The sequence below is a fragment of the Magallana gigas genome, chromosome 10 (genome assembly GCF_963853765.1).
Source record: "Magallana gigas chromosome 10, xbMagGiga1.1, whole genome shotgun sequence".
NCBI classification, from domain to species: Eukaryota; Metazoa; Mollusca; class Bivalvia; order Ostreida; family Ostreidae; genus Magallana; species Magallana gigas.
The window spans coordinates 28,729,125-28,746,362 of NC_088862.1; the positions used below are offsets into that span (position 1 = coordinate 28,729,125).

General features: G+C 34.2%; 1 protein-coding gene across 5 annotated transcripts; it reads left to right on the forward strand.

Moving 5' to 3' along the window:
* Window positions 1–868: 868 nt before the first annotated feature.
* On the forward strand, window positions 869–15,452 carry LOC105341409 (rac GTPase-activating protein 1). Of its 5 annotated transcripts, none has more exons than XM_034454409.2 (21): window positions 869–1,025; window positions 1,276–1,357; window positions 1,594–1,796; window positions 2,069–2,205; window positions 2,633–2,665; window positions 4,010–4,178; window positions 4,574–4,730; window positions 5,604–5,703; window positions 5,948–6,047; window positions 6,323–6,368; window positions 6,708–6,805; window positions 6,959–7,012; window positions 7,430–7,494; window positions 7,720–7,783; window positions 8,043–8,154; window positions 8,758–8,863; window positions 9,273–9,405; window positions 9,552–9,666; window positions 10,106–10,193; window positions 13,297–13,380; window positions 14,320–15,452. In XM_034454409.2, exons 1-20 carry the CDS (start codon window positions 1,017–1,019, stop codon window positions 13,367–13,369), a joined length of 1,944 nt encoding a protein of 647 aa, XP_034310300.2. In that variant the 5' UTR covers window positions 869–1,016; the 3' UTR covers window positions 13,370–13,380; window positions 14,320–15,452. The 5 variants fall into 5 exon arrangements, with proteins under 5 accessions (XP_034310300.2, XP_065929297.1, XP_034310301.2 ...); XM_066073225.1 differs by lacking the exon at window positions 14,320–15,452 and adding an exon at window positions 13,496–13,601 and having other exon boundaries at window positions 13,297–13,406; XM_034454410.2 differs by lacking the exon at window positions 13,297–13,380.
* Window positions 15,453–17,238: the final 1,786 nt, after the last annotated feature.

The window sequence follows — 17,238 nt, forward strand, 5'->3', positions numbered from 1 at the left end:
TGATGTGATATATCATCAATAAACAGTTGGGGAACTCACATCTTCGGAAACTCAAAGCTGATTACGATGTAATGGAGATATTAACGAACGAAGCGTGAAATCAACCGCATGGGTTTCCGACAACCGGGAGCTCGTTTATTTTAATTAGAGTATTCTCTTAGTTATTAGATTCTCACTGTGTTAATCAAGACACATCGTTACACAATTCATCACCTGACCAGATCTGATTCTGTTTTCATGCGCGGCGGGAGATCATGGGGTGTCCCCCCTTATTTAAATTCAAGATCACGTTGAATTTGAACTAATTGGTTCTCCGCTTTTAAAATATTATAAGCAAAATATTCACATTAAAAGTCAATATAAAAATAAATTTTAAAAGAATTTAGAGTAGACTGGAGTGGAATGGAAAATTTTGTTGCTGTCGTACACATCACCCCATTTTAATTTCTTTTCAAATTCAATTTTATATATTTTGATGATACCTACAAATTGATTATATAAAAAAAAAATAAAAGTCTTAAAAAATGAAAAGATCTTTCAAAATTTTCAATGTTTGAATTGTTCAAATACAGTGTATATCGCGAATTTTAAGTTGAAATCAACAGTGATGTAATTCTCTAATAATATATGAGACATATAATGTTTATGCTTGTTATTCCAACACCTTAAATGTTATTTTGAAAACGTGTTAACAGTTTTAAATTCAATTCAACGGCCTATAAAGTTAAATAGGACCACAAAACATTATGCTTTACTAAAACGAAGTACAAGTTAACTAATATTTCTAACCGATAGATGGCGACACTGAAAGTCGGAATCATTCGGCACATCTCGGCCGATTCGTATATCATCTTATGAACATTACGGAATCGTCCGAGGTGTACCGGGTAAAGTCGGAATTTGATTGGGTGCCATTCAAAAACTAGCGGGGGTGTCGTGTAGAGTGAAAACAAAATAGAGAATGCCAAAGTAGTTTATCGACGATATTGTAACATTTCAACAAGGACTACACAAAAATGCCGAAGGTAGTTCACTTATTTTTGTTAAGATTTTGTATGTTAATGCATTATGCTTTTATTCTTTTTTTTTCCTTGCAGATTAATGCGAATTTTTAAACAGGCTGAAATTTCATTATTTGCAACCTGTTCCTTTATTTCATTGAGTAAATTAGTTATGATCATTTTTCAATAATTTTATAAGCCGTGATCTTATTAGGACACGTGACTGTATAATAGTAAGTTATACGTGTTATATTTCTATTGTTATCACTTGCAGATGGAAGGAAAATTGTCACTCTTGGCAAGTTATGATGACATCATGAGAAAATCGAGAGTTCTAAAAGCAGGAGATGAAACAGGTTTAAAGATCTACATTTCTCAGTAACAAAGGCCTATGATTACTAATTTATATTCGTATATATGGACAAACCATCATCTTTTTCTTAATTTGTGAATAAAAGAACACTCATTACTCATAAATTATTATTTATTATCTGATATCCAAGCAGGATAAAGGCATTAAAGCTTTTAAATCTCAAAACATTGACATTATCTAGTGGAAAAATTCTCATAACAACTGTCATTTATTGGGTAGAATTCCGAAGATTTGTTCAGAACCAGGAACAATGTCGAATAAAATGGCACAGTTTGGAGGTAGAGGTAGATGCCTTACAAGAGAGGATTCGTCGCTTGGAAGCGGAAAACAGCGGACTTAATTTAAAACTTAAACATGCTCGAGGTCAGATAGAGGAAGAACTTGAAAAACGACAATTCCTTGAGCACGAAAGAGACGAACAGGTACCAACATCAGAAAATGATTAATGATATGTTTTGTGGAAAATATATCCCTTACTAAAAATGTAAAGCTGAAATCAGAAGCCAGTGTCATCTAAAATTAGCTCCAAGTACCATTTTTGTTGTCTCCTACTGTGAAAGCTATTTCCAATTAGACTGCTCAGAAGTGAGATACTTGAAAATAATGAATGTGTAAAATGAATTTTTAATCTCTCAAAAATCAGGTGTTATTCTTAGAAAGTCTTAATTTGTCATTTATTCTTGTTGGATTTTAGGAGCGGCAGATAGGGCTCATCAGGGAGCTTTTAAATGACCGCAACGGTAGAAACACACTCAACGAGCAGGAGAGAGAGAGGCTGTTCATGCTGAGCACGACTCATCGATCTCATTTAGAAGGATCTCCATCCAAAAGGTAAAAACCAGGTCAATCACAGACTTGCCAGTCTTAGAGTCTGGGTAAATTTTTTTTTACAAAAAGTCAACTTAGTTAAATTTACCAGGCCCCATCACACCAGCATTCCTGAAACTTGTGCACTCATCTTTAAATGAGAGTGTTTAGTTGATAACTGGATTGTAATTGGTAATTTTTTTTATAATCGTGGTTAAGGCTAGGTCTGATCAATTGTATGATTTCATCTGTTCTAGAAAATGAGTTTTTTACAACAAAATATGATGATTTAAAAGTGAAATTATTTGAACTTAGTAATGCTGAAATAAATTCTACATTCTGACCTGAACAGTAAATGATTTAAAAACTAATGGCTAAATCTTATAAACAGAAATAAGCAAAAGAACATGTCAAATATTATAAATGATATTGAGATGTGTACTTCATCTAGGAAGTCAGAAGTATCTCACCAGGAGAGGAAAAGGTAGAAGGTGTATTTTAGGCATGTGTTCAAAAACAAGAAAACATTGATGATTGCATATAAATTGATGGCAATTCTTTGCATTGTTAATCTGCTTCACCCTGATTGCTTTGAAATTTACAATAATAATGCCATACCTTTTGATAAGCAATATTATGATCATGTCATTTTACAAACAACAGCTTTTGTATGATTTATTTTAGCACTTGGTATATGATGATTATGTAGAATATAAACGATGGTATTGTGAATTCCTTATTTATGATTGTACTTAATTTCGCAATTCCGCTGTTTGGCATCAAATCAGGAGAATCAGGAAACTCGCAAGCACCTATGTTTTGTTATAATTTCATTTAGCTCAAATCTGTCTGAAAAATTGAGATTTTAAAAATCTGTGTGAAATGCTTCTCGCAATTTTACGTGGATATTTATTTCTCACATTAAATAAGGAATTTACAGTATTATGCTCTACATAACGATTATATTCTGTATTTAAGAGTGCTATTATCAGTGATATATATCACTAAATGGATGTGATAATTATTTAGTTCACTACCAGTTTTAAAAATGTATGGATATTTTGAACTTCATATTTATTGATAATGCCTGTAAAAAACTTTCCATTCAGAGCATGTAGTAATAAACATCTCAAAGTTAACTAAAGTTTATGAGTGAATACATAGTCTCTCAATTGCATTTTTCTGTGGAATGTTTTGATATGAACAGCTAGAGAGATGAGAAGGTTCCATGATTTCTGATTGCTGTGAAGATGTTTTAGGCACTGTTAGTTAAGCTTAGCATGTATAAATCATATTAGATGTCCATGCAACAGTAATGCTTCAGTTCTATTGAGTTTATTTAAAGTATGATCTGTCTTGTCTGTCACTTTTGAAATATCGACTTTGTACATGTTGTATGAGCAAAAAGCCTGAAACATAATTTTATTTTAAAATGTGTGCTTTTAGTACTTTTGTAAATGCTTGTTTATAATTTGGCAATCAAGAACATATGTTTGTAGTTTCTAATAAACAGGATTACTAAATCATGAGTGTAAATCTAGCAGTGACAATTAATATTTCATGAGCTTAAATTAAATAAAAGCAGTAAATGGTTGAAAAGGGATTTTTATGAACTGAATGTATATTTCGATTTGAATGGTTCAAAATTGTGGAAATGTGGATTTCATGGTTCATTTAGATCACTAAAGGCCAAATAGGGCAATTATCAAGTCTACTGTTTATTCATTCTTTGAGTATTTCAAAAATGTGTGCATGTAAGTTGCAAGGTTCATTTTGTGTATTATGAACCTAGTTCTGATGATTCACTGGACTTGATTGGTTGTTACAGATTACGGACAATCAACGAGTCTGCCCATTCCATGTTGTCAGACGATGAATACGACAAAACGGAAGACGACCTCCATACAACATACCTCAGAAACGGCAGAAAAATCAAGAGACCTTCTGCCCCTCCTATGGAAGAAGAGCTGCCTAAGAAAAGGAAAAGCGGAGATGAAGTAAGAAATTCTAAAGATATTCTTTTATACATTAAACTAAAAATAAATCAAACTACTGCACATCCAGGGTTTTTTTGTGTGTCACAAAATTTGCAAAATTGGGGAAAATATGAAGCATTTTTAATTTGGGTCAGTCAATTTTTGTTATTTTAAAAGTGTCTTACAGAAAATAACACAAAATATAATTTCTGCGTATTCAGTATTTTGTGATTTGAAAGAGATTGTGTAAAAAGCGAAAATTAGAAAATCGCGAAAATTTTTGTATATACGGTAATGTGAATGTGGTCACACTCAGAGTTAGATGATCAATATTTTTTTTGTAGAGAAATTGAGCTGTGAAATAATTGTGAATGTATAAATTTTGTGTTGATGTAGAATATTTCCTTGTGTTTTAGAGAGACAACTCCATCATCACCACGACAACAGTGACTATTGGAGCAGACGGGGCACCTGTTGCCGCGGAAACTGAAGTCAAGACCGTCAAGACTCTTAACAAGAGCTTCAGTGAGCCAGCCCTGGACAAACACATGCCAGCACCATGCAGAGATGCAGGTATGCTTAGTGCAAATTTCTCTGTAACATTTCAAAGTTGTCTTATGTTTTGAATACACTTGCATAGTGATGGGAATCGGTGAGATTTTCATAATCGATCATCGGTTTCCCGCAACTAACTTATTATGGATTATAATCGGAAATTTTTATATTTTATAGTGTAGTGCTAAATAAATGTAAATTAACAAGTTACAATGAACAGACTCATTACTAGGCTTTCGTAATTTGATTTACTTAGTATTTCTAGCGATAAAAAAACTATATTCAAAAGATTTTCCTTTGTAGGCAGTCCAACATTAATTTTCTTGAAACCAAAATGCGTCCAAATTCTAGAATGTGCTATATTTCCCGAGTAAGAATATCGGGCTCGTCTGACATGTCAGCCATATTCAGACCGAGCGCCTTTTTGAGGTTTAGATAGTTCGCGTCTAGAATGTTCTGTTTATGAAATGTGCACGTCGAAAGGAAAAAAAAAACCTTTACCGATTAATCGTAATGAATCCCTTTATGATCGAGCGCTTAGAATGCGATAACAATCGATCGATTTTCAATTATAATCGATGATTGGAACATCACTACACTTGCATATTTAAAAGTATTCAAGTGTGCATTTTACAAAGGAGAATATGTCTGTACATTGAAATGCACCTATTCATCAGTTAGCAAATGTTTTGCTTTTTACTGTTTTAATCTACAAATAGTGATTGAGATCAATTGGAAGACTTTTTTTCTGAAACTAAAAAAAATCAAAAACTTTGTTCTGTGTTCTTTTTTCAGGAAATTCTTCAGTACAGCACGATTACAATCAAAGTAAATATTTTGAATGAGTGTGGTTAGCAACTGATTTTCATCTCCTGTTTTTTTTTTCTTCAGACAGTGAACCGGAGTCGGAGGATTCGTATTATGGGACTCCCCGAAACAATAACAACAAACGAAGAAAATCCCGCGGGATCCTTAAAACCACTCCCTCAGAGTATGTGTTCACTAATGCATATGCATGTATATACATGTCTTTAAAAAGTTTTCTCATATTTAACTCATCATTCTCGATTAACAGAAAGGTTTTCCTTTCAAAGTTACCTTATTTCTAGCTGCAATAATGTTGCCCTCTCCCAATTTTTTTTTCCAAAATTTAAATGTCTTTAAATACTTTTAAAAACTTAAATCAATCAAAAGTAAAACAGAATAATCATGTTCAATCTATTTTCATTGTACAGAACACCAGTTTTACGCAAAGCCCACTCAGCCAGCAAAGGGTTGAACAGGGTCCATGTTTTCATGTCAAAAACAGTCATCAAACCAGAGAACTGTGTACCAGTGAGTACTTTGTAATTGTATTAAGTCTATAGGTATGTTTTATACCTTCAAAGACAGTATGAACCTGTTAAGTCTGTGGGTACATTTTATCCTGTTTTATCCAAGACACAAACAAGGTACAAGCAACTTGTTGTAGTGTGTGAAATTACATTAACTTGTTCTGCAATAAACATTAGCTATTTTGCTACAAAGTGAACTATGTACTGTAGGAATTGATGACTTGAATCTATCAGGTATACACAGATGACTTTATCCTTTGTTGGTTTGTTTTACAGTGTGGAAAGAGAATCAGGTTTGGTAAGCTGGCCATGAAATGCAAAGGTAAGAAATTAAATAGGTTAAGAGGATGATAAGAAGATTCAAATTTTTTTAATGAATAATTTACAAAATTAATAAACTCATACACATGATCATTTGTTTATAATTAACTTAACAAAAAATTACCATGTGTGTGTAGATCTGTATTAAAGCATTGCCTTAATTGAAGTAGGCTCGGAGTTGAAAATGCATATCTATGTGGAAGTGTTAAATATTTCAAAGCAATAAAGTAACGCTGACTATTTCCTAATAGGAACATATTAGATGGTTTTGTGCTACGTGTACAGGTACACAGTCAATGTGCAATAAGAATGCCTTTGAGAGCTGTTTATTTTTCTGTAGACTGTCGGTCCACCTGTCACCCTGACTGCAAGGATAACCTCCCCTTGCCTTGTATACCTTTGGCCCCAGGCACACCTGGAGGAAACAAGCTTGTGGGGGTCAGTATATCACAGAAATATATATTTAAAGGATTCTATCAATGGAAGCCAAAAAAAGAAAAGAAAGAAAGAATGAGATTTTAAAAACAAAATGAATCTGTCATTAAGTTAGGATATACATGTTTAATAAAAGTAAATATATCCTTTTTTCAGGGGGTCATGAGTGATTTTGCTCCCCTAGAAAGGCCCATGATACCTGCCATTGTGGTAAGTTCAAGAAAAAATTTTTTATTTAAAAAAAAATGCAATTTGCACATTGCATTCATATAAAACAAATGAAACTTGTGTTTAAGAAGCTAAAATCTGTCGTTGTGTTCATATGAAAAGATGACTTCTGTGAAAATTGTGTTTAAGATTTGTTTAAAGTTACTCTAAGGAGGCTGGATTGATCAACAAATTAACCATAAGATTTTCCTAAAATTCTAGAGCACAATTTGTTTAGCTACAAAGTATTATTTAGTAAAGAAAAAATCCATATATTTAACTCTAAAAATTTTGGTATTTCCCTAAATTTTCACAAAAGAGCTCTTCTTCTATAGGAGATCAATACAGTCTATAAATAGCCACGACCATTGAGCCCTCTTAATTTGAAAGAATATTTGAAATATGAGTTTTAATTGACAGGTGCACTGTGTTAATGAAGTGGAGGCCAGGGGATTGAATGAAGTGGGCATTTACAGAGTTCCAGGGTATGTATCATACGTCGAAAATCAAAATCTAGAATGAATCATCTGTGGAATTCTTAAGATAGTACTAATTCATGAATTTACATGTCCAAGAACTTGCTTTGGGCAGATGTTTTTTTTTGTTGGACTAAGTAGAAAATAGAAGTGATTCCATGAGTTTCCTGTTACTATCATTTCTTAAAAGAAAAGATTCATTAACCTTCATCTTATATTCTTTTCTTTTTCAAGTGCTGATTCACAAGTCAAAGAATTAAAGAAGGAATTCATGAAAGGAAAAGGAGTGCCAAATTTGGTAAGAGGCTTCAGCTTAAGAATCTGCTTTGTGATACACAGTGTTTTAAATGTTTGAATGCTGTTGTTAAATTGTTTCTAAATTGGTTACAAACTGTAAATCATTATGTACATGAACAACACATTGGATTATAACATGCTTTAATAAGTTATACAATGTACTTCATAATATTACTCTACATCTTGCTCTAAGTGTTATCTGAAGCAGAGAATTTTGGTTAGAGTGTAAGATCAATGCATGTGACATTTTAACATTGTAGTCCCACATAGACGACATTCACGTGGTGTGCGGCTGTCTGAAGGACTTCCTGCGGGGGCTAAAGGAGCCACTGGTCACCTTTGGACTGTGGAGGGACTTTGTAGGAGCCGCAGGTAAAAATAACACAATTTCAAGTCTTTTTCTAAGCAATAATGATCCATGTAAACAAAAGTCTCTGTATTAATCATTTCAATCAAAATGCAGGACTTGGATACTGTTTTAAAGCAACTATAATTTGGGATAAGGATGACTTGTAATGATTCCATGTGTAACATGACTTGTGTTTGATTCTTTGTCATGACGTGTACGACTTGTGAAGTTTTTTGGACGTGGGTTACACAATTTCTGATTGTGTGTGTTACAGAGACGAGGCTCTAGGATCATGAAGCAGTCTAAGACCTAAGTCAAAACTTGTACACTGTCTTATTGCCTTGTGGTTGAATACATCGAAAAAATGAAATGCTATTAAAGTGTGTCTCTATATTATGATGAAAGTTATTAATTCCAACCATAATCTTATGAGAATTATTCATTTTATGAATGATTGAAATTTGGACTTAAGTTTGAAAATGCTTCATGATCCTGGGGCCAGTATTATGATGTACCTTGGGTCTGTGTGTTACTGGACTTGTGTTTGACTCAATGTTTCTGTGTGTTATGTGGTGTATTTTCTATGTTTACTTGTGTTTGACTGTTGTATTTTCTGTGTGTTACAGAGAACAGGGACCGTGCGCTGGGTCTGTCAGAGATGTACCAGGCCATCAGTCAGCTCCCCCAGGCCAACAAGGACACCCTGGCCTTCCTCATCCTTCATCTACTCAGGTAACAAACCCCTCCAACACCCTCTACACACACCATAACCATACCTCTAACCCAATAACCCCTAACCCATCCCTTCCACACCCCCTACCCTACCCCAACCCCACTCAACACCCTGGCCTTCCCCAACCTGTATCAACTCAGGTAACAAACAACTCCTACACTCTCTAACCCCACACCCCTTTACTGCGAGCCCCTATCCCTACCCAACCCCACACACCACTGTGGCCTTCCTCACCCTGCATCTACTTGGGTAACAACCCCTCCCACAATACGCCCCACTCCCTCCTTTGACACCTTGGCCTTCCTCATACTCCATTTAGTCAGGTAACAAATCCCACCCAAGTTTTACTGTTTTGTACAGTGTTTGGGGTTTCAGATATAAATTCATTACTGATCTATTTTTGTACAGAGTTGGAGATATCCCGGACTGTAAGATGCCCCTGACCAACCTGGCCAAGGTGTTTGGCCCGACCATCATCGGGTACTCTGTCGCTGACCCCGAACCTCTACAGATGATCAATGAGACCAAGTACCAGGCCATGGTATGTTGTGATAGCATATTAAGCTTTTCAACTTTTTTTTTATTGCAGTGAGATTTTTATTGATTAGTGAATTTAAGATATGATTGAATACTGAATTTTTATTTGCTACATCATTGATCTACACTGAATGCTTTCTGTGTTGTCAGGTGATGGAGAAGATGTTTGAGATCCCGGTGGATTACTGGGAGTCCTATCTGAATGTGGACGAGGAGAACATATACCCCAACCAGTACAACACCCCACAGACCCCGGACGGTGCTAGTAAGTATCTCATATATTGTACAATACCCCACAGACCCCGGACGGTGCTTGTAAGTATCTCATATATATAGTACCACACTCCACAGACCCCGGACGGTGCTAGTAAGTATCTCATATGTATAGTACCACATGACAGCTCAGAAGTAATGAAATGGCAGGTCTTTTTTAGTGTTATGGAATTTAGTCGGCTTTGAAAATTGGTCAACAACAGAATGTTAAAAATAAAATTACCTCAAAGAATGTCTCAAAGACATGTTATGAAAAAAAAATATGTCATGTAAAAAGAAAAAGTATGATATGAAAAACCCCCACAAAATGCCTCTATCATTATTTATCTGTTCCAATTTTGATTGCTATACTCTAGCTTCTTTTCAACTGAAAAAGGTCCAGTATTTCGTTTTTACATAAAAAGTTGCAGTATGTAATCTATTTGTTGCAGTGCCTCACAGTAGACTGGGCCCCCTCCACACTCCAGGGTCCCAGGACTTCCGCAGCAAGACCTGGGGCAAGAGTTCCTTCACCCCCAAGTAAGTACACACACTCAACACAGGGACCTAACTCTGGGCTGTGGCTATAATACTTAGATGAGCTCAATTTAAACTCAGTCTCACTATTCTGGTTTGTGGATTTCTGATATCAAAAGTGAGCTCGTCAAACTATAACCCAGGGACCAGGCTTAGCCATTATTCGTAGGTGAGCTCAGTTTTGAACTCAGTCTCACTTTTCTGCTGTACATATTCTTTGGTAAAAGTGAGAATGAAATCAAAAGCCTGTCTAAGTTTTACGGCCTGAGAGTGTAAGGTCTAGCCAATAAAATGATTTCGTTGACAGACATGTGAAATAATATCTATAAGAAAGGCTTTTTTAAATATATAACTGTAAATATAGAGTTTATCAATGAATGAGAAAAGCAGGATTGTGTATCAAGACTTGTTCTTGGTTCTAGGATTATGAGAGGTCTTAAGCTTTAGTCTTATTGTGTTGTAATTTGACACTTTGAATAATGGGAAGCTTAAGGTAAGTTGTGATATGTAATGAATGTAAATTTTATGAAGCAGCAATTCAATTTGTCTCAGTTTACTGCTTCATGATCCTAGAGCCAGGACTTTTTTTTTACTTTGTTGAATAAAATGTCTTTATCTTGTACATTTACATACTTGTATATGCATTATTTGTTGAGCATCCTTATATAGAGGACTTATAAACAGAAGCAATTTACAACAAGGCCAAGATGTTTAGAGTTGGGTCTGAACACACAAGAATTTTGAAATTTTGATTTGAAAAATCAAGATAAAAAAGCAGAGATTTTCTTCTGTTGATTAAGTATAAAAAGTTTAGTATGGTGTTGATGAAGTTAGGAAAAAATTCTATCTTTACATAATATCTTCATCTTGACCTATATTATATTAAGCATCAGCTAATTAATATGTGGACAGGTACATGTATATCAATATTAACAGCCAGAATTAAAGAGGCATGGTCACGATTTTGGTCAATAATTATTTTTTTTCGATTTTAATACTTACAATGCTTCAGCAAGGCATTTTGAATAGTCAACCGAAAATTTGAGTGTCATTTGTTGAGTTATAAGCGAGTTACAGAGCTTGAAATTCTTCGTTATGTAAACAAAGCGCTTGTTTACATTTTTAACGTTGAAGTAAAAATTTCAGTTTTAAACTGAAAACGAATGTATTAAACGTTAAGAACTGTTTATCTATACAAAAAATAAATTAAAATAAGCTGGAAAAGGAATTTTTACTTGTTAATTGAACCTATGTAAACAAAAAGAGGACACGAGCCTTGTTTACATGACAAAGAATTGTAAGCCCTGTATCTTTCTTATAACTCTACGAATGACTATCAAATTTTATTTGATCATTAGAAATGCATTTCTTAAGCATTGTAAATAGTAAAAACATAAAAATAGAATTTGACCAAAATCGTGACCATGCCCCTTTAATAGATGTATATATACACATTATATATCATATGTTTGTACTCGGATGCTTGCACTGATTTGAGGATATTTGTTATCACCACAGTTTTACTATTTGTGTAAAAGTGTAAAAAAAAAAAAAAAAAACCAATTAAATTAAAAATGTTTTAATGTAAAACCAAATGTAAAATTGGGAAAAATAAAGTTTTTCCTTTATCATTTCTTTACATGAACAAGGAATACAAGTATTTTCCCAGATAGATTTTAAAATCCAAGTAATGATATCAATTACACTCTGAAACAAAAAATTTGGACATATGACATTAATCAGTGTTAAATTACTAAAAAAAAACTATTAACTAATGTTATTTTAAATTCATTATCATAACATATCATTTTAAAGTACATTTCATCAAGTTTGTACTGAAGTGATGGTGACTGTGTTTGCTGCTGAAGTTAAGGAGGGTTGTCATGGACAGGTTATATTTTCCTAACATCAAAATCCTCTTGTTTTGTTGAGTCGTCACTGAAGTCAAGGTGTTGATACTGGTTCCTGAGTAAAGGTTTCAAGTTGATTTTTCTTTGATCTCCAACAACTTAGGTACAGCATTTCTGACCATTTTGCATTGTCTGTGCTTTGTTTTCTAGTTGTTGATGCTGAAACAGCAATATCCTATCTTGTAGTAGATCCCATATCTCTCTTCTCATATTGACTATTGACTGGGAAATCTTGTCCTATAGTTCATTTATCATAATGAGTAAATTAAACTTCAGAGGTCACTGCAAGTCTCAAAGGCCAAGAATAAGACCCTGCACCTGTACAAGATTTAGTCCCCTAGCTGAGCTGGCTTGCATCAATCTTAATATCTGCCGCACGGTCCTGAATTGAGAGTCTTGTTGGTATTGGTTTGTTCTGTAGAGTTGTTGAGATATCTTCAGTGCTCTGTTGAACTGAGAGATTGGCTCCATATGATATGTGTCTGTATTCCGTGTCCTTCACTCTGATTGAATTCTCAGTGTCGATGATCATTAGAATCGTGCAAAAAGCTGTTACAAGTGTTATCGAGGCACATGGTGCTGGTTTCAGCGATCAATTCAAAATGTCATTTGTCTTTTTCTATCATCCCCATGTATCTTTTCCCCTCCTCATCTCTATCTATTATAAAATTCTACTGAAAATTTTTAAAAATTCATATACATTTAACTATGCACTATGATGCCACTATCTAAACTAATTGGAATTCAGTGTGCTGCATGATGTTCAGCAAAAATGCAAATGGAGATCAATATGCTGCTATATATTTATTGCATTTTTTGCATGAAGACTGAAAAAACATATTAATGTAGAAATCATACGTTACTCAGCTCTCATAGTGCCTATCGCCATGTATCAACCATTCAATGCTTATGGTTTGGTAATATTGCACATACTATTATTAATCAGAGTTTAAAAAACTTCCTGCATAGCTTTTACTCTCCTTCTCTTTATCCCTTATGTATCCAGCATGGCTTTTGGTTTGGTAATTAATATTCATCAGCGAGACTAAATGTCTGTAGACTAACACTGTTATAAATATCAACAACAGCAAGGCTGGCTCTCTGTAGGCTAACACTTGTATCTGTGTGTCTTTGGGTAAATGGTTGTGTTGTCCTTGGCCGAGTCTTTTGGTCACTGACTTCTGGTGTTTTTGTAGTAAGGGCAAGAAAGGTCGTCTTCTCCCACCTCTAGTTCCCATGCCACGCTCGGTCAGCGAGTCCAAGATCTAGACTCAGTACAGGTATTAACATCTGTTAAATTGTACAGGTATAATTAATTAGTTTAATTGTAGAACTCGGTGAGCGAGTCCAAGTTATAGACTCAGTACAGATATTAACATCTGCTAAATTGTACAGGACACCAGGTATAATTGATGTGATAAATTCTAGGACTTGGTGAGCAAGTCCAAGGTACAAATTCAGTTCAGGCATAAAAATCCAACAAATTTTAGAACTCAGTGAGTGACTGACTACAGACTGAGTTGATGATATAAACTCGTTGAGGCATTTACATTTGGTAATGATAGGACGCAACCAGTGAGTCCAAGATCTGAACTTGGTATTAAAATTTTACAAATACTTGAACTCATCCAGTGAGTTAACTGATAAATTATATAAAATAAATAAAATAAAAAATGAAATAGATTTTATATATTAAATCTCAATGTGTCCAAATTAAAAACCTTGTACAGGTATAAATAAACATCTGATAGTTTTTAGGTCTAAGTCCATAATGTAAACTCATTTCAGGTACATGTATTAACGGCCCCTTGGCCATAAAACTTAGACGAGCTCACTTTTGATCTCAGTTTCATTTTTCCACTACATATTTCTTTTGTAAAAGTAAGACTTAGATCAAAAAAGAGCTCTTCAAAGTTTTATGACCCTGGGGCCAGATCCTATACACTAATAAAACCTATATATAGGTCAACACATTAATGACCGTTTGTGAAGTAATCTGGGATTGGTTTAAATATTTGATATCAAAGATAATGATCTTAAAGTTATTTTGCATCTCTTCTTCAATACTTTATTTCTGATTTAGAATTAACAGTAACATTCTACTCTGTTAAATGAAAAAAAAAATTTGCTGTGTTTATCTTAAATAGCAATCATTAATACATGTATGTATGATATAGATTTTATATCTGGCATTAATTTTAGCTAATTTATTGTTTTAGGTTCTCCAGTAAGAGCAACCATGTCAGCAAGAAGCCCAGCCATTTCTTTTCTTCACCAAAACTCAACTGAAGACACCCACGAATTCGTCGGTCAATTCTCTCTTCACCAAGCACAGCGGGATACATTTAGAAGTCTTCAAGTCATTTCTCTTGTTTAATGAAAACTCATCTGGTGTTGCTTACGTCCAGGCGTATTCCAAGTTACAAATTCTACAAAAATTTTTGACTTTCAATGGAAATTTGAAGAAGTTTTAAATTACAGAACTAAGGCTTAACGACTTCTAATAATTTTTTGACAAGCTCTATTTGTTTTATGTTAAGTCATCCCTACCATTCTACCATAACAAAACAGTTGTACATATTGTTACTCTTCAACGTATCTACCCCATACTGAATAGAATCATGATACAATGTATCATATCATCGGTATATCATATGATATTTACTCCAGCGTATCCACCATGTGTGTTCAAGGCTTTTTACCTACTTAAAGTCTATCTAGGGTACAGACGATGTATATATAGATATATAAATGTATATTTCATGTATATATTTCTGTATAGTTTCCAGTGTATGCCCTTTGTTTTATGTAGAACTGCTAGGGTCTGGAGGGCTTTCCCCTCATTGGGTGTACATATTTTAATAGCAGTAGTTTTAGAATCATGTCATTGGAAATTCTTGCATGAATTTCAACTTTCCCCATTTTTTTAATACGCAGTAAGTTTTTAAATATTTGCAAGAGTAAATTCATATGTATATATAGTTTAAGCTAGAGGAAGTTTGAAACCCCCACCCTACCCCATTTATAGTACATATATGTATTAAAAGTGTACATTGTACATACTTTTTTTTAATATCAAATGTAAACTTAATCACAACTTAATTTATGCTGTCACATGATTCTTAGTCTTGTCTTTCTTCTTTCCTATCTTCTCTTGAAACTGTCCATATATGTTCTTGTACCCCTATAAATAGAAAAAGAAAAACTGCAATCAATGATTTTTAAAATATTTTTGAAGCTTGAGATGAAAAACCATGGTTATAAGAAATTTTCAGATTTAAAACAAATTTTAATTTCTGTGTGAAGTTTTTTGTGTACTGTCAGACAGAAAAAATAAAATATTTTTAAGACATTTCTTGCTTTTTTCTATTACCATTATTGTTTTAATTTTTTAGCTTTTTAGATTTTTTGTTGTGTCAAGATGTGAACTGAATAAAATTTCCTCCAAGAGAAATGTTTTATCTGTGTTTAGAAAATTAAGGACTATTCAGGGCTGCGTTTTAGAAAAGAATTTGTGACCAAATTTAAAATAAGCTTAATAAGCTACCGATTGTTTTAACTTGATACTATGTAAACATACGTGATATAATTGGAAATATTTGAAAAAAGTTGTTTTATATACAATTTGTATGTTTAGTAACATTCAATTACACTGAAGAGATCTACAACGTAAGTTCTTTTGTAAAACACAGTCCTGTAATACAGTACAAGAATTTCAGGAGGAAGTACTGGAGTGCTGATTAATGACGTAAAATTACAAAATACATTGATAATTTTTATAATTTGCAGTTCTTGGGGTTTAGTTAATGTTCATTTAATTGGCATTTCATTTTGCCGTATTTTCTATACAAGGCAATTTTTAGCTCACCGAGACGAAGTCAAGGAGAGCTTATGCTATACCCTCGGCGTCGGCGGTGGCGTCGGCGTCGGCGTCCGGACCTGGTTAAAGTTTTTGTTGCAGGTCCTTTATCTAAGCTATTATTTGTCCTATCTTCACCAAACTTGCATGGATGATGCATCTGGACCTACTTATGGACTTGAAAGACTTGGATGCTGAATCTGGGTCTTAAATTTAAGATGCTGGAGGAGGTTAAGGTTGTTGGACCAGGTTAAAGTTTTTGTTGCAGGTGCCCTTTGATAGCAATATCTTAGTTACTGCTGGTCCGTACTTCACCAAACTTGCATGGATGGTGTGCCTTATGATACTGATGCACCAGACAGGCTTGAGTGCTGAATCTGAGCTATAGGTTTCGGATGCTGGAGGAGGTTAAGGTTTTTGGAGCAGGTTAAAGTTTTTGTTGCGGGTGCCCATTGATAGCAATATCTAAGTTACTACTGGTCCTAACTTCACCAAAATTGTATGGATGATGCGTCTTATGATACTGATGCACCTGACAAGCTTGAATGCTGAATCTGAGCAATAGGTTTCGGATGCTGGAAGAGGTTAAGGTTTTTAGAGCTGGTTAAAGTTTTTGTTGCAGGTGCCCTCTGATGATTATATCTTAGTTACTACTGGTCCTAACTTCACCAGACTTCCATGGATGGTGTGTCTTATGATACTGATGCACCTGACAGGCTTGAATGCTGAGTCTGGTTTCGGATGCTGGATAAAGTTAAGTTTTTAGGAACAGGTCACATGTTTAATAGATGATAGTACTATTTCAAACTTGCATAGTTGATTTAACTGTAATATGAATGAATCGCAGAGGTAGCTTCAGATGCAGAGCTTGATCTCCATTATAAAGGATGCTAAAAAATAAATCTTAGTTATTACAGGTCCTAACTTCACCAAACTTTAATGGATGGTGTGTCTTATGATACAGATGCACCTGACAGGCATGGATGCTGAATCTGAGCCATAGGTTGCGGATTCTGGAGGAAGTTAAGGTTTTAATTGCTAGTGCCCTCTGATGATGATATCTTAGTTATTACTGGTCCAAACTTCACCAAACTTGCATGGATGATGCGTCTTATGATACCAATGCACCTGATGGGCTTGAATGCTGAATCTGAGCCATAGGTTTCGGATGCTGGATGAGGTTTAGTTTTTTGGAACAGGTCACATGTTTTATAGATGATAGCTTGCATAGTTGATTTAACTTTATTATAAATTAAATGCAGAGGTTGCTTCAGATGCA